The sequence below is a fragment of the Pygoscelis adeliae genome, unplaced genomic scaffold, assembly GCF_000699105.1.
Source record: "Pygoscelis adeliae isolate BGI_AS28 unplaced genomic scaffold, ASM69910v1 Scaffold155, whole genome shotgun sequence".
NCBI classification, from domain to species: domain Eukaryota; kingdom Metazoa; phylum Chordata; class Aves; order Sphenisciformes; family Spheniscidae; genus Pygoscelis; species Pygoscelis adeliae.
Window position 1 is genome coordinate 5,216,637 of NW_008824932.1, and position 27,973 is coordinate 5,244,609.

General features: G+C 38.0%; 1 protein-coding gene across 2 annotated transcripts; it reads left to right on the top strand.

Annotated features, from left to right (window-relative positions):
* Positions 1-27,861, top strand: AGFG1 (ArfGAP with FG repeats 1). Of its 2 annotated transcripts, none has more exons than XM_009325068.1 (13): positions 1-88; positions 10,655-10,770; positions 11,317-11,479; positions 12,507-12,663; positions 18,674-18,793; positions 19,429-19,500; positions 20,485-20,694; positions 21,555-21,738; positions 22,457-22,536; positions 22,816-22,908; positions 25,880-26,035; positions 26,643-26,734; positions 27,118-27,861. In XM_009325068.1, exons 1-13 carry the CDS (start codon positions 35-37, stop codon positions 27,175-27,177), a joined length of 1,557 nt encoding a protein of 518 aa, XP_009323343.1. In that variant the 5' UTR covers positions 1-34; the 3' UTR covers positions 27,178-27,861. The 2 variants fall into 2 exon arrangements, with proteins under 2 accessions (XP_009323343.1, XP_009323344.1); XM_009325069.1 differs by lacking the exon at positions 19,429-19,500 and adding an exon at positions 24,426-24,473 and having other exon boundaries at positions 25,877-26,035.
* The last annotated feature ends 112 nt before the right edge of the window (positions 27,862-27,973 follow it).

Sequence of the window (27,973 nt, forward strand, 5' to 3'; positions counted from 1 at the left end):
CTTGAATCCACCCCACAGAGTGAAGTCAATTTCAATGACTACTTTCACACAACAGGAAATAGAATTTCTGCAGAAACATGGAAATGAAGTAAGTATTATTTGCAGAATATCAAGTGTATTTAGCACTTTAATATTAAACTTTAAAACGCTACTTAAGGGAAACTTGATTTTTTTTTTTCCCCCTAGCAAAAAGTAGACAGAAGTCTTTTGAAGCCAACATCATTTGAAGTGATGCTTCTAAAGAGCTCGTTTCACTTAGTTAGCTGATCATCGTGTTATTGCCCAACCCAGACAATCTAGATTCACATGATCAGTGTTTCTGAATTGGGTTTTCTTTTGCGTAAGGCAATATGCATCTGTCTTTTGTTTCTTGCAAGCCCAGATCTTGAGACTGACTGCAGCAGTGTTTGCTGAAAGAGCATACCGTGACAAAAATGAATTTGTTGCTTGTAGCTGGGTTTCTTCAGAGTAGGTGTCAGAAAGTCTTCTAGTAGTTTCAGTTGCCTCTTTCTTTAGTGAAAGTATATCAATGTTCAAGTTTCTTGAAGAGAGGAAGGAAAGGGAGAATTTTTTTCCTCTAAGGATTGTTATCTAATAAGTGTCTATATGTTTAGAGTGCCTTGGGGCAGCTTTGAAGACAAAAAGTTCTAGTGTACTGCCTTTTTGTTCTTTTTAATAGGTGAAAACTAAATCTGAGGCAAATGTTGGATTGGCTCTGTGGGGGCACACAGAGCATGTAAACCCTGGTTGTGGCTATTGCTGTCTTCAATTTGAGGACGAAGTTTGTATTTTAATACCATACTATAGCATTGAGGATTTGAGAGGCAGCTTTTTGCTTTTGTTCTGAAATAGAGAAAGTTCCATTTCACTTTGATTGGATCTGTATTCTGTTTTAGTAGAACTATTGATTGTAGGCTACAGAGCGTCTTATCAACGTGTTCTTGTGAAGCTTTGTGGGGATAAATCCCATCATTAGCTAAAATGCTGATACTTAACTTTCTTAAACTTGGCCCATTCATAACTGTCAGGTTGAAGAATGAAAATGGAAGTAGCAATTTCTTTTTCTGTCCTGGTAAATACGTGTTATTTGTTGAAATGACTGTGGATGATTCCTCTAGACAGAGCTGGAACAAGGCCTAAACTCTTCCAGACATTACAAAATACTCTTAATGGCTTTGACTAGTTGTTTTTTTAATTGTTTTGGCATGTTAAAGCTGTATAACATTGCGTGTATATATGTATATACATATATGTGTGTATATATTGTAGAATCATAGAATAGTTTGGGTTGGAAGGGACCTCTAAAGGTCATCTAGTCCAACCCCCCTGCTGTGGGCAGGGACATCTTCAACTAGATCAGATACATGTATGTGTGTATATATGTATATACACGTATGTGTGTATATATGTATAGCATATTGCTGACTTTTTGCATAGGCAGAATAATAAAGAATCTTTTGTGGCTTCAGATATAGTGTGTTGGAGTCTCTTTCTATAAGATTAGATTGTAAACTCCAGCTTTGCTTTAAGCTTCACAGTTGTAAAGGAAAACGTGTGTGTGTGTCCCTCCCTCCCTGCATCTTTTAATTTCAGTTTTTCACTGAATCTGCAACAGCTGGGGAAAGCTAGCAGTTTCATTTTTCACTAATCTGAAACCTTAAGCGATCCCTGATCAGTTGATTAGTGTAGTTGTCTTTCTCATTAGAGCCCTGACTGGTCTGCCAATCATAATGATTTAGTTGAGACATAATTTATTATTGACATTAAAAAAAGTTCACACGTCTCTGCAATGCTATACTATGTTTCACAAGCGGGGGTCTTTGTGTTTGTAGTACTTACTCCTCTAATTAAAGTATTGCAATGATTTACATGAGCTACCTCATAAACGAAGATGTGTTCCCGAGTTTAGTTTTGGGTTGTTGGATAGCAGTGCATTAGAATTACTTAATTCCAAAGTAACACTGAATTGCAGATGGTGGATTTAACAGGTGCTCAAAAACTGAACAGAAGTGATACTGTTTTAAACACCGTTAGAAGTTTAAAACTTAAACATGTTTTCACTTTGCATGCTGTGTGTTGCAGTAGTTAAATAAGCATTTTGCTTTCTCTTGTTGGTGTTGGACTTTGGAATACTCACCTGCAGATAAGATAAAGTATTGGGCAGATGAAGTTCATCTGACCTCACAAAAAACCTTCTTTGCTTAGCTTGCTCTTCAGCATAGGTGGCTCTTGTGTATATATTAAGAAATGAAATTTTCTAGGATAAACTTGTTCAAACATGGAACTGTCCAACATTTTAGAATGTGGACGTATGAAACAAAGTACAGTTACTGAATGGTTTAGATATGGTAACATTCAGTTGTTTTAGTTCTGCAGCTATTTATATGAAAAAACCCTCCACTTTTTGCAATCTGGTATGTTTAACTTACATTTTTCTGAAGCTTGTAAAATACTTCATTCTCACTTTGTCCTCTCAGTCTTTCTCCAACATGGCCAAGGCCTCTGTGGCAAGCTTTCTTGCTTCCAAATGAGTAGATCATGGTGTACAATAGGGAACTTGTTCTGAATAGAAAGGAAAATAGCAAGAAAGCTTCCCTGAGATAAGGTAGTTAAGGTGGTGAGTTGTTCTTAGAGGAAGTAGTTTTCCACTCTCCTTCAAAGAGTATTTTAAGGTCAATGTATTGCATGAGGTTGAGGTTCTCTTAACAACAACAACAAATCCTAACTTCTGAAATAGTAACTTTTCCCCAGTTGTCACAAATTGCCATCTTTGTGGCACGCTTGGGTAAAACACTCAGTTACTTAAAGGCTTCCACAAAACGGCTGCTTTTGGAAGAGAGCTTCTCTTCAGGTGTGAGACACCATCTCCTTCCCTGTATATACACCTCCAAGGAATGTCTTTCTGGCACAGGTAACTTGAACTTTTTTTTTTTTGATGAGTTTTTACTGCTTCAAACACAGATTTAAATCTTTTTACTGTATTAGAAGGCATCTATATTTTGGTGTTGCTTACTCATCTCCAGGTATAAACAGATGTCCAGACCCTGGTTTTGCTAATGTTGGGCTTAGCTCACTTTTGCAGCAAGAATGGAGACATCTTCAAGCTGATATTCCTCAAGTGCCTTCTGAAGTCCTTTTGAGGGATAAAGGCAATTCTAACTTGCTGGGTAGGATTTTCCCCCTCCTCGTTCGCTTTATGAAGAGCAGTGTGAGGTGTTTTCACACTGTATTTTCATGTTAGGAATAACGAGGAGAGAGTGATATGGACATGGTTCTGTTTGAATACTCATAATCAAATGATGCTAATGTTGATTAGGCCTCTGATTCAGTAGTGCAATGATAGTAGAAAGTGAACTTACTGTAGAAAGTGGAGGTGGTACTCATCTCATGTTGCCATTATAGCTGTGAATATTTATTCAGAAGCTTTCCCCTGAAGCTGAAAAATAGTATTATGAGGCAAACCAGTTACGTAGTTAATTTTTCTACTACGCTTTTCAAAAGTGCCATGTGTTTTATCCTTTCCAAGTAGCCTATTCTAATATGCCTATGGTGGAAGAAAATTATTTGGATGGTCTTGTATTTGGAAAATCTGTGTTCATCTGGGGACAAAGATCATGTTTACCTGAGCTAATGGGTAGAATGCCATGTGGGTATGCTCAGCTGTTTGGGATTAGTTTATCAGTGCATAATTTTGGTTTTGTGCCAGTCTTCCTGACTCTTGATAGCACCTGTGCAAGTGTTTCTTACCAGTTTTCTGCACTCTGGATTCCAGGAGAACCTACAATTGCAGAACTAGTAGCAGTATGGGGCTGGTTTTTGGCCTGACCACAATGCTTTCCTAGCACCTCCTTTACTGTGGAACGTGGCCTAGAAACCCCAGAGTGGAAAGAGCAGTACTAAGCTGGAGCTGATGAGTCCTGACAGCGTGAGCTGTGCAGTCAGGTGTCCTTGTAGTACATCCCTGGTTCTGCTAATACGATATAGAGATACATGAGCTGATTGTGTATAGAACAGTGTCTTTGTTAGCAGGATTTACTAGCTTGGACTGTGTGCTTATGAAAGCCGCTATAGCTTCTGGACCCAAACTGGCTTTGAAATCAGTATACTGGCAGTATAAAATTCTTTTAACCTACATAGATTAATGAATAATATTGACATCAGAAGTGCTGAATTACTAAACAAAGCTATAACTTGCTTACATAAGGGAACTGTTTCCAAATCTTTCTTCCTGTGGCGAGTGTTATGTTTTGGAACATAGTTTTGTTGTGTGGTAATCTGTAGTTCTTTGCACTGTCAGCATTACATTTGGTGCATAACTGAGGATATTTTATTGGGGGGGAGGGGGAGAAGAAGAAATCTAGTTTGGCATTTGCCAGACTCCTGAAAGGTAATACCTCATTAGAGCTTTTTAAACTGGACTGACATGTGTAATCTTCCTATGCAATGGTATGTCTGGGTCTAAACAAGAAGTGCTCTATTGCTGTAGGTCTAGTAGTGTGCTTTTCTAGTTGAAGTGCAGCTTCTACCAGCAGAAGTACTTGTCCTATTATAGCTTTTCCTTGCCGTGCTGCCTTCACTGCATACAAGAGAAGGCGGCTTCCTGAGCAAAAACTTAATTTTACTGGCCTAACTGTATTTTTATTATTCCTAACTAGCACAACTATGCTAACAGGAGTTTCTAAAGTGTGGTGGCTCAATGTGTTGTGTAAGCAGAAGGCCTTTGTCTCTCCCATATCCGCCTTCCCACACACACTGGAGATCTGTATCAGTGAAATAGTTATGACATGGTAAACTGTTGTTTGGTAGTTGAAATATGTAGCACTGGAATAGAAGTAACTGAAATCTCAGATTTTCTGAGGCTTTCTGCAAAATTTGATGGATACTGTGGAGTTGTTTTTTTTTTTTCTCCTTATTAGAGGTTTTTTAGTGTGCCTGTCCTTCCCTACCTTCCCAATTCTATAAAAACACACGCAAAAACCCCCAAAACGTGACAACAAACCTAGAAGCAAAACCAAAAGCTAAACATTTGTGGAAAACAGGTATGTTTATGTTCCTCTTAGCCTTTGAGCCCTGCTTGGAACTCCTGAAAGCATGAAATGTTACTATGAGGCTGGGTTTTAAACCAGAAGCCTTTCTGCTCAACTTTGTTTTGTGGAGTGAGATGTGCGATGAATAGGATGAGTTCTTTGTTCCTTTGTGTTAAAGCTGAAAGCAAGGGTAATTACCAAAACTGTAGGACTACAAATGTAAATAGTGTGTGGAAAACGAGATAGGTAAATGCAGTTATTCTAGGAAAAAAAGTTTCTCCCTCAAATAGAATAGCTGTCGAGTGCAGGTTCAGGGAAACCAATGGTATGAAGAGAAATATAGGTAAAGACTTTATTATAACATACAATATGCACTTGGCCCAATTTCTCCTTTCAAAGATATATTTAAGTTATGGCAACTCACAGTTTCTGCCTTGCTACCTCCTGGGTTTTTATTTAGGTCAGGGTAAGTAGGTTGAAGTGATTCTCTTCCCCTCTTTGCTTCATGCTGTACTTACTGATCTAATTCTGAACTTCCCTGTATCTAGTTGCCAAACGTCTAATGACATCCCTTGCAGGACTGGAGCTTGTTGGCAGTGAACAGGTACTGTCCTTCCCAAACCAGTTGTAAAAGGATTCTCAGGAACTTTTAATTTCATGAAGATAACTGCTGAATCTTGTTTTCTACTCATTGTTACCTGACAAGATAAAACTTTGCTTTGTCTTGTTACTTTGCAGCTCCCACGATGTAGTAGAGGCAGGCAAAACTTCAAAGTCTTGCTTCTGTCAACCCTTCAACAAAAGTAGACTTTCAAATGCTGCATACGCTTAATCATTCTGACTTCAATGCTGTCTTTTTTTCTTCTTGCTGCATTCGTGAACCAGTGGGACATGGACTAATTATACTTTTCAGAGACAGTGGACAATGATTATGGATTGTTGGATATGTTCCACTGTTTCTAGGGGCTTCCACATAACTTGAATGTTTACTCTTGGCTCCAGCTTGCCAGGCTCTTCTCCTCTAAGCAGAGCATTTTGTTTAATAGAGCTTTGGTTATCAAAAGGAGGAGTATAGCAAGGCTTTTGGTGAATGAACAGAGCTTTTGAGCAGAGGCTTATTTGTGCTGCTGTTGCAAAAAGAACAATATTAATATTAAATGGCTGAACCAGAGTATCGCCAAGAAGATAGTGTGATGTGGAAGGATTTCAGAAAGCCATAGAACTTTTAGGCCCCGGACCTTAATAGTAATGTTGTGTAGCTTTGTGGTGAGTTGGGATGCTTCTTCATGTATTATCTGTAAAAGCGAAGGAATGAGTAATTCTGTTAAAATGGAGCTTAAGATGTATCGTGAAACTTGGACAGTAGCATTTTTTGAATCGGCTCTGCAAGTTGATTTATGTATGGAGTAGTTAGAGAGGTGTTTTGAAGTACGTGCTCTTTGGGATATCGCATTCAAATTTCTCAAAGCGTATATAATTCTGAATTTTTGCTTCTTTTGAAAATTACTTCCTTGGGGTTTTTTTTTCCCCTCAAATAGTAAGTTTGTATTAGAAAACTTGGTGTTTAGTAGAGCGACTGGTCGCTTAAAGCTTGGTTTTGTGCAGATTTATATGCCCTTTACTACCTTTTTGCACTTTTTTCCACTCATGTCCTGCAAGTAATGACTGGGCAAGAGTCAGCACATGCTGTGAATAACTGTGTACCAATTTGTTCAGGTGTCCTGCCTAGGCAGCTGTCAGGCCAGACAGAACACAGAACTGAAGCTCATGTTGAAGTATTGGCAACTAAAAGTTGCCAATCTGATTTTTCTACATTTCCACTAATTTTTTTTTTTTCTTACAATTAATCTTTTAGTATCTCAAGTGCTGTCAAATTCAGATAGTGGATTTAAAAGCTGTGGTTAGTGGGGAATAATCGGGGTGCCAAAGATGTAAATGCTGAGTGATCATTCCCCACCATAACTCAACAGCAAGTTGTATGGCATAAATTTCCTTGGTGTTTATCATAAGAGTAACTTTTTAAATAGCTTTGAAATAAAAAATGTGATGGCCTGATCAGTAAAAACAGTCACATTTCTCACGGCAAACTTTTCTTTGCACAAGATTCAGTACTGTTAGTGATTTATTTTAAGACTACGGAAAGATAACTGTTTCAAAAAACAATTGTATGATGGTGCCAATTCTGTCTCTGACAATATTTTTAAATTTAATTTCCAATTTTGATTTCATCCTATGGTATTGCACAGCCCACTGCCATTTTCTTTTTTTGAAGGTAGCTGAAAATTGTGTATTATGGCTCGTTCGAAGCCTAATCAATGCAGTATTGTGGGTCCCTGTCAAGTCAGATGATAGTAACAAAAGTATAGCTAGAAAGAGCATACAGGTCACCAGCAAACAAGGAAAGACAACGGGCCTTTTATTGTGCTCTGAATGCTTGCTTGGAACGGCTGCTGATGTTCAAAGCATTGTGTGGTACTTCATACAGAAATAGACAAAACTGTGCCTTTTAATAGTTTCTTGTGTGATGTTAAAGCTTTAAAATTTGGCTTTCTAAAGGACTTGTCTGTATTTAAGGCTTCTAAGAAATTGTACTTTCTCCGAGAACTCTTTAGGTACAGAAACTTATGTGAAATTTAATTTGCATCTCTAGTGTGGTAAAGTAAATGTTTTAACCTGTGTTTGTATAGCTACTGCTGTCAGACTCTGTTAAAATGAGAACTTCTTGCTGAAGGATGTGTGACTAAGTCTAGGTTCTTTTGCTTGGTGGTTGTGTGTTGCCTGTTAGCAATACTGTTCTTTCTGCTACCAGTAACAGAGAACCAATAGAGTGTGCCTGGCAGGTTTAATTAAATAAGTTGTAATAGTGACTTAAGGCATATTTCAGTTGTTACTACTTTTGTGTTAAGTATTTAGAAGAAATTAGTTGCTCCAGGAAACGTTTTAGGAAGCCTGCTCTCTGAAGGTTTGCAAAAATTGCAATGCAATGCAAGAATTGATGCCTTTAAGAAGCTTGCATCATTTTAAACCAATAATGTGTTTGGACAGCACAGTCTTCCTTTGTACCTGTTTGCATATTCATAGAACTGTTACCTGCTATAGCTGCATAGCTGGTAAATGATCTAAAGTCACACAGGACCTTGTTTTCTGATTTCTCCTAGAAATTGCCTGCAGTGGTCAGGAAGGCTTGAGACTATTTGACATGAGTTGGGTTTTTTTGCAGGTTGTGGTGTCGTCCCCCCGTTTCCCCCCCAGTGCTTATGCACTTCAGGGTGAAGATGAAGCAGAAAACTGGGAGGGAGAAAGGTGAAAAACTGGACTGTGGTTTGACTGTTGCTTTGAGTTGTTCTCAGAACAGGTTTCAGTGGTACTAGTGACACGGTAATTGTGATGAGTTTCATTGATCTGACTTGTTTTGGGTGGTAGGAGAAAGGGGAGTAATTTAGTGGCCTGATAATGGGTGGGGAAGAGGACCTCCTCTTTCATTCACTAGCACATCTTAGGCTGGATGCAAACTCATCATCATGGTACAGCCCTGAGTGTTATTCTGGTAGGTGCGGGATCAAGTAGGGGCTGTTCTAACACTTGCCTTCCTGCTTGTCTGAAATTAGGCACAGCTTTTTCTTTTCTTCATTGTTTCCTGATGTTCCTCCCAATACTGAAGTTGGGGGAGGAGGGGGCGTGGGGTGGAATGGGACTGTGTAGATTTGGATACCACCAACTCCTGCTGCCCAGTATTCTGTAACTAGCCATAAACAGGACTTCTCTTCCTCCTAGCAATCATATGACTACTAGTTGCTACAGTTATACTCATAAATCTAAGTATAGAAATACTACTGCTGGCCCACATCAGGCTATCCACTGCAGGTATTTAAAGCTATATCCATAAATGCTCTGACTTCATAAATTTTGTCAGCAAAAAGTAGTGTTTATGTGAAAGATTGCTTCTATTAAAATAGCACTTCATGCTGTTGGCTATTATTTTAGAACAGACTTGTGACTTTTTTGACTAAGTTTATATCTTCTAACTTTGTATGAAGAAGTATTAAATACCTTCAGTTTCATTTCATCTATTACCATGCTGAAAATAATGACTGTTTAAATTTGCGAACTCAAATCAGTGCATTGAACTTAACCCTTTTGTGGAGTAAAATTGCTGAATGAATGCTGAATAGCTGAGGTTATTTGAGGTAGGAACTACTGATCTTATTTTTAGATGAGTATTTAAATCACTAATTTAGAGCTATCCTTTGATCATTAGATCTGTTTCCCATTGTTGTTTATCCAGTAGATGACAATAAGGACTGTGTAGTGTTGGACGTGCAGGCAGGCTATATGAAATTGAGACATCAAGTATGCAATACATACTTACGCTGTCTGTCTGATCTCTCTAATCCTGAGCAATCTTGAAATGACCTATAAGATTTATCACATTTCACAACTAGTGCTCCCGAAGATGCTAAGTTGCTACAATTTTGGTGAAGTTAGCTGGCCAGGTAAAGAAGAAGAAAACCTCTCTGGGGAAAACGATGTAGTGGAAGTATCACAGCTTCTCCCTTGATTTGCCAGCTTTCAGGGCAGTCGTTTATACAGCTCTGGCTTGTTAGAGCATGTGCTTCGTCTGAAGGTCATGGGGACAGTGCTGAAAACCTGACACTATTGCAGGATAGAGGGCAACAATTGTAGGAGGCATGTCAGAGGGATGGCCAGGTCTATTTCAGAAAGGGTGTGGGAAGAAAGGGTATGCATCATAAAAAGAAAGCTTTTTTGACTCCACTTCTCTGGAAGAAACTTGTTCTAAAATGGCAGAGTCTGTTTTTAGAGGGTGGCTAATGTTTGGTATATCGTTTGGGTGCATATTCAGGTTACTTGCAGAGTAGTCTTAAGTGCTTAAAGAAAACATTTTAAGTGTGACAACTCCTGTGTCTTGTTTAGTTTTGAGAACAGTCACCTCTCCTTGTTTTGGTCAGGAATTGAAGCTGAACATACTGAGAATTTTGCAATTGCTTCAACTCTTACACCCTCACAACTACATTAGAAAATTAAAGCAGAGCAAGAGTACTTTTTCCCCTTACACCCTCACTCAAATTATATGATACCATAGAAACTGCATCATGGTAAGAAAGGCTGTTTATAAAAAAGTTTCTGTACTCAAATAGTAATTAAAGTATAAATACTAAACCTCAGATCCTTTAAAAGCTACCGTCTGGGGCTTATGGCATATGGAATCTGTTGAAACAGTTTAAACCCTGAAGTACAGGTAAGGGAATGTGTAAATGAGGTGAAGGAGAAGAGTCTTAAAGATCACAAGTAGAAATCAGGTGCTTTGCCCTTTCATGAGTATGTACTACAAATATTTTGTAAAAGTAGTGTTTGATGGTGAAATGAGATGCTAGGATTTGCTTGCCCTGCTGTGACAGATGGTCTTTCAACTTTAAGTATTTAGACCAGTATGTGGTGCGCCAGTCAGTTGTTAAAGCAGCTCAGTCTGGAACAAAAAATGTGCAGCCACACACTTTTTCATGGTTTGATGTATTAACAATTGTAACTTAAATAGGCTTTGAATTAAGATATTTTCTCTGATTAATCCATGGTTTTGTTTTGTGGTTTGTTTTTTTTTTTTTAATAAGGTGTGCGACTTGATTTGGCTAGGCCTATTTGATGATAGATCATCAGCAATTCCAGACTTCAGGGATCCACAGAAAGTAAAGGAATTTCTACAGGAAAAATACGAAAAGAAAAGATGGTAAGATAGCTTTACAATTCTAAAGATTGCCTCTATGACAAGAAGTAAAGATGGACTGTTATCCTCACATTCTTGAGTGTGCTTTCCTTCTTGTGTGCTCTTTGGACTGTAGATCGCACAGCTCTCTAAAGTAAAATGGTTTCTGGACTTTATTCAGAGCTCCTACAGGAAGCAGAGAAGACAAACTATTTAAAGAAGTTTCTCAATGTGTAGGTCATACTGATGGAACAGAAATGGCTTAAGGGGATGTCAACAACAGTGTAAAGTAAGGGTTTTGCAGGCTTTTATTAGGAGGTGGAAGACACGTATGGTTTGTATTAAATAAGTGCTATAAAATATGACTTGGAATTCTAGTCCATTTTAAAAAAAAAAGTCTGGCATATTTAAATAATGGGTATTTTGCAAACCACTGATAGAATTTGTTGCAGGGTCAGTGGTTAAAATAGCAAAGTTGAGATCTACCAGTTCTCATGCTTGAGCCTTATGAATGTTGAGCAGAACTTTTCATGTTAAACTTGTAAAAACCATTGCTCTTTTTGAACGTAGGTATGTTCCTCCAGAGCAAGCGAAGGTGGTGGCATCAGTCCATGCATCCATATCGGGGTCTTCTGCTAGTAGTACAAGCAGCACACCTGAGGTGAAGCCACTCAAATCTCTCTTGGGAGAAGCTGCACCCACACTGCACTTAAACAAGGGCACACCTAGCCAAGTGAGTAATGACAGAGCTGAAGAGCACTGAACTGTTCAGCAGTACTTTTTCTCTTTTAGTGGCACAAGAATTTTTGCAATAGCAACTGTTACCTAATAATATGATCACTAAAGACAACTTGATGTATTTTGTTGAAGTATACGGGTGTTTGCAAATCAGGTTCTAAATAAAGCTTGTTTCTGTTGACTAAATTGATTTTTTTTAAGGGTTATTTTCAGTAAGCAGAATTTTCCAGTACGATTGACAAGTTTATGATTATCTTTTGCTTAAATATCTCTAAAGTTTGAACCTAATGTGATATGTTTTCATGTTTGGTTTTTTATTTGAAAACAATAAAACGGCTGCTACTGTTAAACATGAGATTAGTAGTGAATATGTGGACGAAAAGCATGCGTGTTCATGATTACTTGCTGTGCATTCTGTAACTGTCTTATTGAGTGGCTTTCAGGGAGTGCCTGTGTGCTGTTCTGTAAAGCCAAACACCACCATGTACTTAGATTTTGGAGGGTAGACAGTTTTTTGAAAAACTGTTTTACCTTTCGGGTACAGGCAACTCTTGAATGGACCTCTTAAAACTCAAACAGTAGACATTTGCAGCTTTCAGCCTTGCTATGAAATTCTTCAATTTTTCTCTCCCTGCGCTGAATTCTAAAGATGATTTCAGAACGCAGTGAATAACTGTTTTCCAACTTGTAAAATTAAATGTTATTGCTTGTATTTGTACAGAATTTACAGTTTTAAATACGTAACTTTGAAGTTGCTTATACACTGCTACTTTATTCTTCTGGGCTCTATTAATCCATGGAAATCTGCTGTGGAGTTCCTTTAAAAGCCACCATAGTAGCATAAATAGATTGTCTTTCTCATACTATACGAGGAAGGTCTGTGCTGTATGCAGCGTCTTAAATGTCAGGAATAAATGGCTTGTTAAAGAAATATGCTTAGTCTATCCTTCTAGTATTTTGCAAAAGTCAGTTTGGTAAAATATCAGCTTTTTTGTATTAGCTAACTGAAATGTTGTTTGTAGTCTCCTGTTGTAGTTCGATCTCAAGGACAGCAGCAACAAGAAAAGAAACAATTTGACCTCCTCAGTGACCTTGGCTCAGATATCTTTGCTGCTGCTCCTCCTCAGTCAACTGCTACAGCAAATTTTGCTAATTTTGCACACTTCAACAGTCATACAGGTAAGTATTCTGAGCAGTGTATCCCTCTTAAATGTATAAAACATAGTTTTAATTTTTGATGACTTCAGTCTAAAGTTCTTCATGAGGTATATATAATTTCTGTGTCTTGAGAATGTTGTATTGCTCAAGATTTCCTTTGGATCTTTATAAAGAAAGGTTGAAGACACAAAGGCTGATAATCCTGCTTTTTCAAGTGGGAGTTGCTATAGCTATTTTCTGTGATATGTATGATTAGACTGTTTCTGCCTGCTACTAGGCAGAACTTTAAATTCTTCGGGGGAGAGAGTGAGAGGATGAGTAACAGCATGTAGGGAGAAGCTGATATTAGACCTTCAATTTTCTTTCTGAAAATTATTAGGAAGAGCATTCATGGAAAGAAAGCAGATACAGAGACTTTAAGGGAGTTCAAATGCATTGACAATAACTGTCAAATTTGTTAAAAACAAAGGCTTCCTCAGTTTAAAGAACGACCTCCTCTTTTGTGTGTGTCTCTTTGAAAACTGAATACTAGCCATGTGGGTAGTATTCTGGAGTTTCAGGAAGAATAAACAAGCTTTGAGCATATGTATTGACTGAGGATGGGGGTAGGCCTTGAATTCTTAAAGAATGACTTCAGTAAAATACATTGAGCCCTCAGGGTTTATTTTCAGCCAAAGATCTTGAGCCACAGAAGTCTACCCTAAAGAAAAAGTTGATTCTGTGGTCACTGAAGTATGTTGCTGCTAACTTGCATTGTAATTGTGGGAAAGTACCTTTGCCTGCCTTGTCTGAATGGGCTTTTCATCTAGTTTTTTCCGAGAGAAACTGTGGTGCTGCTATAAGCCAACAAGAATAAGAGATATTTCTTGCAAATTAGTCCTGAAATTGTAAACAGCTGAGAGGAAGTGTGATGGAGGGGACTTAAGGCACACCTGAGAAACTGAGCAAAGTATCAAGGCTTTCTCAGAGTAACTTGAAAAAAGAAATGTTGTGAAATAATTGGCTGAATTCAGTAATACAGAATAAGAATTGCTGTTGCAGTGTCTTTTGTAAAATCCTTAACGTAAGATGTCATGTTAATAATCTTTTTGGAGGTATGTTTAACTGGGAGAGCTTGTGCTGACTGGCCAATGTTGTACAGTGTCACTGAAGAGGCTGCAGATATTTAATTCTTTCTAATAACTTATTCTTTCCAAACTTGTTGCTGAATGATTCTATATTTATATACTTAATTACTCTTTGTGGGTTTCAGGAGATGAAAATTCCATTAAAGCAATGTTTCAATACTGTGTTCCAAATCTAGGTAAAATTCCATTGCATCTCTCCTGGGTAATTTTTAAAAGGATAAAAAGCAATATGAACACTGCGGAATAAATATAATCTTACGAAAGAGTCTGTTAATTTCTGGTTGAAATAAGTGCTGGAAATCAAAATTGAGAGGAATGCTCAACTACACTGGCTAGTTTTCTGTTTCAGTATTAACCGTTGTGGTCATTCCCATGACTCCTTTCCATAAGTTTTAGAAGCCAAAACATTTTCAGGACTGGTAAATCAGTTTCTAAAAGACAAAAATGTAATTCTGAGCATGCGATAGCTGAATGCATATTGCGGACTGGTTTGTCTGAAGGTGTTTTCTGACTTTCTAGGGTAAAAGCCTTATACTAATAAGCCTTAAACAACTTTTAAGGTTTGTTCTGTGTGCAGTAACCACAAGGGTAGTGTTAACTGAAACTAATAATGAAATGTTACAGACTCTTCCCTTTGGAACACAAGGAGGGTTGATCAGGCTGCCAGCTTTGGCAAAAATGAATTTTAAATGCTCATTTAAGGAGCTGTATAAACATGTAATTTTTGTTAGTAATCACACACTACAGCAAAGGATGGAAGAACTTGCACTTAGTCCAGCACTACTTTCTCGAAGTTTATGGTCCAGTGTTCTTGTTTTAGGGCTTGGTTTTAGCTATGCCTACAGGGCATGGACTTTTCTCTCTCCCTTCATGTACACTATGGCTAACTAAAGTAATCACTGAAGAGCACCGGCAAATTTAAGGTCTTCCAGTATAAGTTACTGTTTCTGCAATTAAGGCACAACTGAGTGCAGCAGCTGACAGGAAAATATTAACAAACTTGTGCTGTGATCTGTAGAGTGTAGATGTAAAGCTTGAAAATTATGCAGGAAGTGCAACTTTTGATTACGTTCCTTTTTTCTGAGTTTTCTAATGTAATAAGCTGGCTCAGGACATTGTTGCATGTTGAAGGGGAAACATGCTGACCTCACGTTTACTTGTCTGTATTTAATTTACGAAGTTCCATAACTTCTGCAAAATGATGAAATTTTGAAGATGATGGTAGACAACTGTTCTCTGTCTGTAGTTTACAGACCTGTAATAGTGACAAAGATAAAAATTTTTGGCATGTAGACTTTCTATAAACTGATGGAACAGAAGACCTGCACAAAAGATTTTAAAAAGGTGTAGTGACACAGCACAACTCTATCACGGTTAACAAGGGAGAAGAGGCTTTAACCAGAAGAAGTAAAACAGTATGACATAGTTATTGTCTTCTAGAGAATTATTTTCAGTTTTGTAATTGAATATATGTGGACTTTATTTTAGGTTTTTTTGGTTTTGCAATGTTTCGTGCCTTTATTCCACACTAGGTAGTGCAAACCTCACAGAAGAAACTATGCAAAGGTTGTAGGGGCAGCTTGCATTGCCATGACCGGTGCTGTCGTACTTGAGCTAGGTTTAGCCAGCTAGCTTTTGTACTGCCTCATTGATCCGCAGTCACAACAGCAGTTGTACATCTACGCCAATCTGCAATCCGCTGCAGTTCCTTAACTAACTTAGGGTTGTTCTTGGGTTTCTACGTGGAGAACTGAATTTTGGAATTGCCAATCTACATATTATTCAGGTACAGGAAAGTACAAGTCTTACCTGGTCTTTACCTTTGTGCCACTTTTACATAGGTTTAAACTTCACCACATAAAATAAAGCAAGATTAACATCTGAATAGTCTGCAGAAGAGTCTTTACAGCTCTACTGTTTTAACACGGGCCCACTTGCAAATCATACTTTCTGTGTCAGCTGATGCAATAAAATTGTTAAAAGTGGCCTGTAATATAATACGTTCCAGTTTTTATTCTAGACCCAAAAGATAGTTCATTTAAAATTCTTGACGCAGTATTCTGTTTGTGTGACTGGTTAAAATGAAAAATTTTTTCATAATTCTAGGAGTGACGTTTTATGTACTTAATCCTACTTGGTCAACTAAACATCAGTCTCCAAGTAGCCCCTGTCCAATTGATGCATCAGAGTGAAAGCATCGCTTTCATTTTAAAGCAAGGTGCAATTGAATTCTTAATCTATTCCTCTTAAAAAGCTACTGGTTTAAAACCAAAACAAACAAAAAACGAAACTGTGGAGTTTGGAGTTGAAGTCTGTAGAATGCTGTTTGAACCAATACAGATGGTATAATAATAGAAACTATTTTTCCTCTGTTTGTGTCAACTTTTTCTCCTTGCACACTTTAAAGGTGAATATTTTAGGACAGAACTTTCCCAAGACCTTGCTTTCTCATTGATTCCCCCCTCCCCCCCGCTTGCTTGTTGACTCTCATGTTGTGGTGGGTTGACCTTGGCTGGCTGCCAGGTGCCCACCAAGATGCTCTCTCATTCCCCCTCTCAGCAGGGTGGGGGCAGAAAATATGATGGAAAAGCTTGTGAGTCAAGATAAGGACAGGGAGATGGCTCCCCAGTTACCATCATGGGCAAAACAGACTCGGCTTGGGGAAGATTAACTTAATTTATTGTCAATTAATAATAGAGTAGGATAGTGAGAAATAAAAACAAAACTAAAACCACCTTCACCCCTTCTTTCCAGGCTCATTTTCACTTCTGACTCTTCTACCTCCTCCCCCTGAGCAGTGCAGGGGGACAGGGAATGGGGGTTGCAGTCAGTTCGTAACACTTCATCTCTGCCATTCCTTCCTCCTCGTGCTGTTCCCCTGCTCCATTGTGGGGTCCCTCCCCCTCAATAGGATACAGTCCTTCACAAACTTCTTCAATGTGGGCCCTTCCCGTGGGCTACAGTTCTTCAAGATCTGCTCCAGCATGGGCCCTTTCCATGGGGTGCAGTCCTTCAGGCATGGACTACTCCAGCGTGGGCCCCCCGCAGGGTCACAGCTCCTGCCAGAAAAGCTGCTCCTGCATGGGCTCTTTCCATTAGCCACAGCTTCTGCCAGGAGCCTGCTCCAGTATGGGCTTTCCACAGGCTCCAGCTTCCTTCAGGGCATCTCTACCTGCTCTGGTGTGGGGTCCTCCACGGGCTGCAGTGTGGATATCTGCTCCAGCATAGATCTCCATGGGCTGCAGAGCGACAACTTCTCCATGGGCTGCGGGGGGACAGCCGCCTTCTTCGCCGTGGTCTTTTCCATGGACTGCAGGGGAATCTCTCCTCCAGTGCCTGGAGCATGTCCTCTCCGTCCCTCCCTCTTCAATGACTTTGGTGTCTGCAGGTTTGTTTCTGTCACATTTTTCTCACTCCTCTCTCTCACAGCTGCTGTACAGTGTTTTTTACCCTTTCTTAAATATATTACCGCAGAGGTGCCACCAGCGTTGCTGATGGGCTCAGCTTTGGGCAGCAGCAGGTCTGTTTTGGAGCCGGCTGTCAGAAATAGGGGCAGCTTCTGATCTCTTCTCACAGGGGCCAGCCCTGCAAGCCCCCTGCTACCAAAACTGTGCTGTGTAAACCCAACATGCATGCACACTTCTAATAAGAAGTGGTGTCAAGTAGAGTCAAACCTCACCCTCTCTCCCAGTATCGCCTGTGAAGGGAAATACTTGCACTTTCATTTATATTAGCAGCATTGTGGAATGCAGTAGTTGTATAAAAACGTCCTTTTAGTTTATAAATCTGTAGTACAGATGCTTTTTCAATAGAAATTAAGTGAAATAATGCAAATTTTTATTAGCGCTATCTGGCTACTAAGTAACAGTACTTAAACAATCAGCATAATTTATTGTTTTTTGTATACACTTAATCTGCAAAATCCCTCCAGAATAAACAAATCCTGACCCAAAAATATAATGTATTGCATCTGTTATTCTAGGTCGGTTTTGTGGGCTTTCTTTAGATGGTAATTCAAGTTACCTATATATATGGGTTTGTTTTGCATTTGATTAAAACCACTTTTTTCCCTTACTCTTTACTTATAACAATGTTTAAGACTTTCTGTGGAGCTTATCAGTTAGGCATACAATTCCTGTTGAATCTATAGATGCTTGAATGTCCAGCTGTTTGAAATTAGATGGGTGTTAACTTCTATTTTCTCCTATAGTATGGCACGAAAGGAAGGCGAAAACTGAAATTCTATTTGAAATTTCCTTGGATTTTATTTTGTGGATACACTCTATGAATGCTATCTTCTTGACATTGGTATTGATTTTCCATATTTCTGTACTCTGATTTAGTTTTTTAAAAACTGAGTTTTCCAGTGACATGAATTTATAAACCTAGCCAAAACTATTCAAGTGGTGCCAAACTAAATTCACCCAAGGATGAAGTACTTTGTATATGAGGAATTCAAATTGTCAGTATTCAAGTTGTTCAGTTAGTCCACAAATTCTAGTTTTGGAAACTGGCGCTTAGCTTGATACCTGGTTTGGGTTCTACAGGTATGCCATCTGCTATGCTGTACTTTTTGGCTGTTTTTCCCTGACCAGCCACCACTGCAAACACTCTAGGGTTAAGCTGAACTGAACTTCATTAGGTCGTGCGGTTGTGAGTAGTAGCATGTGTGAGGAGGAGAGAAGTAGCATTAACTGGTACAGCTGTGAAGGTGGTTTGTGAAAGCTTGTTCAAAGACAACTTTCAGTTGTAGAATATCATGTATAGTTTTTTCATGTAAAAAGAAATTACAAGGTAGGACATAACCCTTGGAGGCTGTCATGACCATGAATTCAGTTAATACATCTGTTTTTGTGTTTATTTCCCATATCCATTAACATGTTTTGTTCCTTTGCAATTTACAGCGCAGAACTCTGCAAATGCAGGTTTTGCAAACTTTGATGCATTTGGACAGTCTAGTGGCTCGAGTAATTTTGGAGGTTTCCCCACAGCAAGTCAGCCTTCTTTTCAGCCCCAAAATACAGGTAGAACTCCTAGCACTTTTGATTAATACTGAACTGAAATAATCCGTTACCTTTATGTTGGAAGGTACTTAAGTTGAGTTTATTTCTTGCATCTGCCTGCTTTAATGCAATCAAGCCATCTGAAGCTCTGGGGAAACTCAAAATGAATTCCTTCTGTTTGGTGTTGATTTTTTTTTTTTTTCCTATTGCTGCTCAGAAGTCTGATTTATGGCACTATGTGTTTGTTAGCTCTACACCTGAAATAAGTATGAAAAGAGTAAACCATACTGCTTTTGAGAAATATTGAATTGACTCTTTATCTTGTAAGAGAAGTGTTTCAGTAGACCCAAAAGCACATCGCAGTACCAAAAAAAAGTGTGTCTATGCGTATGTGTAACATATGCACACACTTCAGTTTGACTTCATGTGTAGAGCCTACTGCTAAGATTTATTTTGCTTTCCTTTAATTTGATCATGCTTTAGAACTTCTGCTTGAGCTTACACTTGTTGTTTGTCTAGATCTTTGGCTGACTGACTTTCTTTTCCTTTTTTTTTTTCTTCTTTTGAGTGTGGTGGTGTTTTAAACTTTTTTTTTCAAATTTTCTTTCTCCCTTCTTATGTTAACTTTAACCCACACACAATTTCTGGCTGTCCAGCGTTCAGAACGCTTTCATCTAGCTGCAGTTTTGGTGAATTTACTTCAGCTTTTCCTCTCCAGGCTGTACACAGTAAGTTCCACGCAGTGGAAAACTCAGCTTGCTTCATTTTATGCCATTGTAGTATAGCGTTTTCATTCCTACTGTTGCATATGTTTTAACTTTGTGATTATGCTATTAGAAGGTTGTGCGTTCTGTAGTATGAGTGGAATCCTCAACCAACTGTTATAAAATATGATACACTTAATGGAACAACTCGTTTAAATTTAAGTACGTGACCTGCCTAGATTAAATTGTCTGGACACTGAAGATATGGAAGCTCATGGTTTCATGTTTGAACTGAAGTTCAATTGTGTGGACTTAAGTCAGATTTTTAAAATTGATTTATGTATCTCTGATGTCAGTGGAGACTTGGTATAAAAAGAGCTGTGTTGTGTCTTCCCCCTCTCCTCTTTCCTGATTGGATGTAGTCTAAAAACCTGAGAACAGAGAACCAAACTATCTCTCTAAACCTTGGCATGGAATCATACCACTGTTGGAATTCTAGGCACTGTTTTTTGCTTAGAACGATGACTGACATCTGAAACAGTTAAACACTGTGCCATTAAGTAAATGCAAAGAGTAGCTATTCATTAGACACGTGGCAGGAAAATGAAGCTTCTGTATTTTGAATATTAAAGATTCAGACAAATACTTATTTTTCTAGCAAAATATTATTGTAGAAACTACTTTAACAGCTAATAAATGGCATAATGTTTTTCAAGATCAAATTATGACTGATTTAAGCTGTCAAAGCTTGGGTTTTTTGTCCCTGATCTGCAGACTGAAAAATGTAAAAAAAAAAAAAAAAAAAAAAAAAAAAAAAAAAAAAATTTTCTGATGACCCAGTGTAACTTTGAAGGAAAGGGGAAAGGGTCTTAAACATGTGGGATGGGGTGGGGGAGCATTTTGCCTCGCGTAACCACAAAGAGGTGGGATTATTGTGCCATCGGTTACAGTTGGAGAGACTTTCTCTAGCTTTGGAGTGTTGATCATGTTTAACTTAATTTGTTACAGGTGGAAGCGCTGGATCAGTGAATGCTAACTTTGCTCACTTTGATAACTTCCCCAAATCCTCCAGTGCTGACTTTGGAGCCTTCAATGCTTCTCAGAGCAGCACAACAGCAACTGCAGCCAGTAAAGCTGCAGTGAATAAATCGAATCTCCAGTCAGCTGACAAATACGCAGCTCTTGCTAATTTAGATAATATCTTCAGCGCAGGGCAAGGTATTAAACTTTATTCTTTGACGTGCTTATTCTACATGTTTATACTTACCACAAGGATGGCTGTGCATGTCAAAATAGCAACCGTATCTCAAGATGTCCTTTCTTTAAGTTATCAGTAGAATTTCACATCAGTGTACCCTTAATGTGTAAGATGTAAGTTTTAAGACTAACATCACTCCGAAAGGATGTCATCAGAAGACTGCTTTTTGGGAACCTACTTGCTATCAAAATGAATAACTTTTAAATGGAAATATCTAAATAATTATTACTGCAATGATGAAAATATATAAAAATACATATTTTGTGTTTGTGCTAGAACCTATAGTGAAGGCTCTTGAATGGAGAGCTACAGTTGTTGCAGAGAACTGCCAGAGTAGCTTTCCTAGCTCTGCCACAAAAAGATTTGGCTTTAGTTTTTTTATGAACTAGTAGCAGTGATACTTGGATTTAGTTGATTTTAAGTTACGGAGGAAAAAAAACTAGTTATTCTGTAACTTTTTTCTTCTCAAATGGTGTGTAAAACTTGTGTTGGTTTGTAATGTAGAGCTTTGTTCTGAAATGCATAATTTGAGGGTATGTGTTTTGTTGAATTTTCTAGCTGAAAATGACAGTACTATTGAGTCATCATTTTCCAGGGAAACCAGAGGCTCTCTGGAGCTGCAGAATATCTGTAGAAGCATGACGCTTTGCTAATAGCTAATGTCTTGTTAAACACTCTTTTATCCCTGTATGCTTTAGCACATATTTAATTTTTAAGTCTGAAACTTAAACTGTCCATGAACTTTCATTTAGTTCTCAACATTGGCAGGGCAGAAAGTGAAACCACCTTCATTGCTTTTAATTTGGTTTTTTCTTTCTAGGTGGTACTGAGCAAGGAAGTGGCTTCAGTACAGTAGTGTCGGCATCAGCAGGTCCTGCATTGTCAGCCCCAAATCAGTCAAGTGCGTCTTCAGACAAGTATGCGGCTCTAGCAGAATTAGACAGCGTGTTCAGCTCCACAGCAACCTCTAGTAACGCATATACTTCCACCAGTAACGTTAGCAGGTACTTTCTGTAGCTGACTTTTTCTACATTGACTTCAGCGATATGCAGAAAAGTAGCTCAGAGTTGTTTCTCAAATCTGGTTTTATGTCTTACCTACATGGGGAAATGTTGAATGAGTTTAGAGGTACTACTGAAACTGATCCTTTGTTTTAAATAATAGCAGTACTGTCTGATAGGATATTATAAGATAAAATTAAGAATACTTTTTGTCAGCAGAATGTTCTCTGCACCTTTCTAGTCATTACGTGGTAAACCTGTTAGCTGGTAACACTTTCCTGTACAGAATATTTGCATGCATACTGAAAATCATAGCATCGTCCCTGGCAAAAAAGTTACTCAGATATTTATAATGTAAATGGTGCCAACCACTTCTTTTTTTAGATCATTAAAGTAATAAATACCAAACGCCTGTTATAGCTCTGCTTGGTATTGCAAGTGCCCCTAAACCTTCTGCTTTGCAACCTTTATGCTGATGGCCTCTGTTCAATATCCTTTCTCCTGCTGTTGGTGGAGGGGACTTTCATTGCTCAGCACTAGTTATAGTCTCTGACCCTGGCATCAGGGGCTCAATTCCTGGCATCAGTGCATTATATTGCAGTTTGCAAACTGCACGTAAGCATTCCTTTTCTATTCTTTTACATGCCAACAATAATTGTAAGTTGTATTTAATTGTTAAACAAGCAATTCTGACTTCACTGAATGTATGAATTATTTTCAGCAATGCTTTTGGAACAGTACCTGTGGCTGCTACTGCACAGACACAGCCTGCATCTTCGAGTGTGCCTGCTCCATTTGGAGGTACATAAGTGTTACTAACACCTTTTGTGGACTGTAAGCAAACATCTTACTAATTTTTAGTTGATAGTGCTATACTTTGGCACTAGTGATACTGAAGTTACTAAAGGATGCCAAAAAAGTACTCTTCTTGTGATGCATTAAGCATTTTATTATCAATTCCTAATTTTTCATGTAATTTTAGATATTTGTGTGTTTGTATAAAAGCTGTATAAGTTTAATGTGAGTCAGATTGGCTATTTTTAAAAGACTTTATTAAATAAAATGTTCTTAATCTTTCAGCAACACCTTCCACAAATCCATTTGTAGCTGCCCCTGTTGCCCCAGTGGCACCTTCAACAAATCCATTCCAGACCAATAGCCGAGGAGCAACAGGTTAGGAAAAAACCCTGAGTGTTTGAGAAACTTTCTTTCGAGACTTGCACTGATTCTTTTTTCCATAGTGTGTAATTTGTTCCTTAAAGGTTTTCTGTATTATCTGTCTCTAGTCTATTTGACATGTTGTGTGTGTGTGTTCAATGTAGAGTACAATATTTATGAACAGGCTGCAGAAATCAACTTTAACTTTTTTTTTTTTGAGATAAGTGATGTTTTTATTGGTCTGAGGACATTAGTTTCCTGTTTCTGGCCCAATCCTAGGATTTCAAATGGCGGCCATGAAAAATGTCAAAATGATCTGTTTAAGATCTTCTGATACTACCTAAGCTATTTGTAGTCTGTGTATTACCAGTTGGGTACCTTCCAAGACTATAACCTTGGCTTTGAAGCATGCTTTATCGCAGGTTGCCCTGAAATCAGGGATCTTGAAAGCCCTGCTGCTAAGCTGGTACACTTGCTTTGTTTCTTTCTTTATTTCAAAGTCCTGCAAGCCCTCAAAACCAAAGAGCTGGGGCTGGAACCAGGAAAGACAAGGCTTTTGGGCTGTTAGCTCCTCACCAGTCCACTTATTCGGTACATTGGTGCTGTCCTTTATTTTTCCCTTTTGTAACAGTAAAGCAGGTGTTTAAATATAATTACGCTCCTGATTTACATTAATTTTCTGTAGAATCATAATTCCATAGACAAAAACTTAATCACTTTTTAAAAAAGCAAACCTCTACTTTTCTTTAAAACACTGAACTTGGATTTAGAGGACTTAGATATGCTAATTTTCCTCTCCAAAGGCACTGCTAAATTTTGGCACTTTTATCTATCAACTGGACTTCCACAGACTTAAATCTGCTGACATATGCATTTTAAGGGTTGTGCTTTGCTCAAAGTTTTAGGTAGATTTAATTAAACTGATCAGGCTGAGTTAAAACTGAATTGATCAAATTCATGTCCTCTGCTAAAATGAATTCTGTTTTCAGTCCCTTTTGAGATACTATGCAGTTAAACTTACTCAGCTATTTAATGCCCAAACTATCTTTTTCCTTATTTTGATCTCATTCCTAATTGTGCTGTTTTGGATCATCGTTAAGAACTTGTAGCCTCTTTAGATAAGCTTGTTTGAATATGGCAACTTTATCCTTCCATCTTCTAAACTGCCATCCTTGGCTTGCAGAGGTTCCAACCCTTTGGCAGCTATAGTGATGTTATGTACTAGGTAACAGAGATAATGACTATACGTAAAGATAATACTCTACCCCTTTCAGCGTGAGGTGTAAACTTGTAGCTTGTCCTTTTATGCTAAGCTTTCTTTCTGCATGAACTTTGCTATTTAGTACATGGGAGATCTTGTTTTGTAGCGTTTATTTCTGATGGTTTTCTTACCTTAATCTATTGCTGGTCATGCTATGGACAAGTTGTTTGGTACATACACGTGTGTATATTTTTTTATATATATATAAAACTAAGAAATGACTGTGTATAAATGATTTGACATTGTCTGGTCTCTTTGTGGCTTCCATAAGGCCTCTCGGGAGCAATGCACTCTCACATATTTCCTCAGGCTCATTTTGGTAGGTGGCCACATTTGGTATCAAGTTTCTTGTGGCTAATTGTTCTTGCTTGTAAAAGCTTATTGACAGCTATCTGGTTCTCTGCACGTAGAATTTCGGAAGACTTTCTGTGTTTTAAAATGGAGTGGGTGTGGGCAAAGGGAGAGAAGAGCATACGTGGGCAACCTATTAAGCAACTGAAACAAAACCATTATTGATATCCTCCAGGGTCACAATATAATGCGAACAAGTTGAGTGACTCTTGAAGTTTCTACCAACAGTAGCTTGATGCCTTTTGGGATATCCCAAGTCACTGCTCATTTTGTTGTGCTTTTGTTTGCTGTTTTAGCAAGTTTTCCTGTCGAATAGCTTCTCTCCTCTCTGTAACCTGAGAACAATGTTAGTACATTAGTTTTGTGTGTACTTTGTCAGCAGTTTATGTATGTATAATGTCTTGCCCTTGAATACTTTTGGGGTACATTTTTCAACTGATAAAATTAAGCTATATTCATTAAATACATTAATTTTTTTAAACAATTGAGCTTGCGTAAAATCTAACTTCTAACATTTCAAAAGAAAAGTCCTGTCTAATGTTCAACTAGAATAAAATGCCTGGTGTCTGTATTTGTACCAAAAAAACTTTTGTACGCTTCTCCTTTCAAGAATAACTCCCAAAAGACTGAATAATGGTTTTGTTACTACATTTTTGCACTTGATGTGCTCCTGTTTATTTGCTGAAGGCATGTGGAATAGCATATGAGCTGTGTGTTCTTTACTTGAAATGTTCAGCAGAGAATCAGATGAAAAGTTTTGGGTTGTTTTCTTTTTTGTTGTTTTAAGTCTTACCTCAACAGTAAGAGCATTTGCAGTAGGAACTTTGTGTGCGAATACTGTGCATGGTGAAAATTTCCTTTAAAGTGACGTTAAGGATGGGATGAAGGGAGAGGGGATGCATGTATCCCTTATGACTTTTTTTTTTAACTTGTAACTTCCTGTAACGCAGCTTGAAGTAGGAAGATCCTTTCAGGCTTTTCTCGGAAGGAGAAAAACAGAGGGGCTTATGCTGCCTGAAAGTGCTCGCTTCTGATGTGTACAGATGTTTACCAGAAAAACTCTGGGGGAAGTATATGATAATGTCGAGAACGTAAAAAATAATTTCCTTTTCAGAAAGCATATCTGAATGTGCTGGATCTAGTAAATTTTAAATTATTCCATTCATTTTTTAAAGTGCAGAAGTAAATTATGCACCTAGTTGGTGGCGATCCAAGCTAACAAATCGGTTCAGTGGCTGTAGAAGTTGAACCTGACTTCTGTATGGTCACTGAGGCATTAGGAGACTTTTCTTAACATGGCATTATAGTAACTTGTCTCATGAAAAAAAGTGATTTCTTACAAATAATTGAACGTTATTTTTTGCCTACCAGCAGCAACATTTGGTACTGCATCCATGAGCATGCCTGCAGGATTTGGAACTCCTGCCTCCTACAGTCTTCCTACTAGTTTTAGTGGCAACTTCCAGCAGCCCACGTTCCCAACCCAGGCAGCTTTCCCTCAACAGACTGCTTTTGCTCAGCAGCCAAATGGTAGGTCTATACGTTTTAGATAATCTTGTTTCAATCAGAAACATGGAGAAAATGATGTATCTGTAAGCTAGCAATAATGGGTGTGTACTTATTTCTGTATGAACTTGGTAATAATATTGATGAGGGGTTCCCATGCTCCGTCGTTGAGCTTTCTGACTTGGCTGTGTGCAGTGACATAACTGAAATCTTGCCATAATCTGATACTAAAATTATAAGTGTTCCCAGGCTTAAAAGGTTTTTATGCGAGAAGGGTTGTTTTGTCTTCATTTTTGGAGTGTCTGCAACCGTTTATAACACTTTCTCTAACTTCATAGGACACAGGCAAGAGAAAATTGGAAAGTACTTTCTCTGTAAATTTAAATGATAAAATAATATTGAAAAAAGTGCATATGTAGAAATCGGAAATTAATTCGTTCCAAACAGCTGAAAAGAAACAAAAAGCCTAGCCATATTCTTTTTTACACTTATGTTCCTGATAGTGTTTAAGTAGGATCAATCCTCCTGATTGTGTGGTCCAAGCTTCCACGTATTTTTGTGTGGGAGCTGCAGCAAAGAACTCTTTGAAGATTGATTACTAGTATTAATATTTTTCACTTCTCTTTCCAAGGAGCAGGTTTTGCTGCATTTGGACAGGCAAAGCCTGTAGTAACTCCTTTTGGACAAGTTGCAGCTGTTGGAGTATCTAGTAATCCTTTTATGGTAAGTGAGTTGTTGCATGTTATTAATAACTTCTGTATGTCTGAAGAGGCATAATCTGTAACATTTAATTTAGAGACACACAAAGTTGGGTTTTTTTCCCCTTCAAATAAGGGAAGGCAGCATGTGAATCTCCTAAATGGAATTCATTATTACGATGACATGGCATTTGTAAGGCTGTTCAAATCAAAACAGAGGTACTTGTATACCATGCTCTTACAGTAGTGTAATTCCAGAGAACTACCAAAAAAAAAAAGACTGCAACATAAACCAGAAATATTTCCTAATAGGTTGTCGTCTTTTATATATATCCTGCATTTATGATTTACAATATGGACAAAAATCTTAAATATTTGTCTTATTTTTCTTCTTTCATTTTCCCCCAGGCTGGTGCACCAACAGGACAATTTCCAACAGGAAGCTCATCAACCAATCCTTTCTTATAGCCTTATAGACACTTTACCCAAAAGAACTCTTATGTGGTCACATAACATCTCTGCGCCTCTTGCACTGTTGTCTTGTTTCACTGATATTAGCTTTAAACACAAAAGAAGTCTTTAAGAAGTAAAAATAAAAGCCTGCATTGTGTACCTTTAAAAAAATTAAAAAAAAAAAAAAATAAATTACACAAACCCCAAGAAAATCAACCCCCCCACCAGGTAATAACGTGCAAAACAGAGGGCTGTGGTAACATCCTTGAACCTGTGAACTGGCAGGTAAAAAGTAGCGGTATCATGTATATTAAATTGGCTAATAAGTTATTGCAGATACCACATTCATTATGCTGCAGTACTGTACATATTTTTCTTAGAAAATAGCTATTTGTGCATATCAGTATTTGTAACTTTAACACATTGTTATGTGAAAAATGTTACTGGGAAATAGATCAGCCACTTTAAGGTGCTGTTGTATCTCTTGGAATGAATGAGCTACATCATTTTAACCATTGGTATTGGAAGTCATGAAGTTAAATTGAAGGTTTGTTCATTTCTCAAAATGTTTTCCTTTCCTAAGAGCTCTTCTATTTATACATGCCTAAATCTCTAATGTTAGAGGGATACCTGTCTGCGTAATAAAGCTGATCATGTTTTGCTACAGTTTGCAGGTGAAAAAAATAAATATTAGAAAAACCAATTGTGTAGCATTATTTCTGTGCAGTAACATTTTATTGGGTTAAAAGGTACATATTGTGAGTCTTGTACGCAGATGGGTTATCAGACGGTAAATGCTTAAAGGTGAGTT

What these genes read in the sequence shown, in the direction of transcription:
- AGFG1 (XM_009325068.1), top strand. Translation starts at nt 35, where the DNA reads ATGACTACTTTCACACAACAGGAAATAGAATTTCTGCAGAAACATGGA. An exon ending in TCCTCTCCAGGCTGTACACA is followed by an intron (nt 19,501 to 20,484) that starts GTAAGTTCCACG and finishes AATTTGTTACAG; the next exon opens with GTGGAAGCGCTGGATCAGTG. An exon ending in TTTTGCTCAGCAGCCAAATG is followed by an intron (nt 26,036 to 26,642) that starts GTAGGTCTATAC and finishes TCTCTTTCCAAG; the next exon opens with GAGCAGGTTTTGCTGCATTT.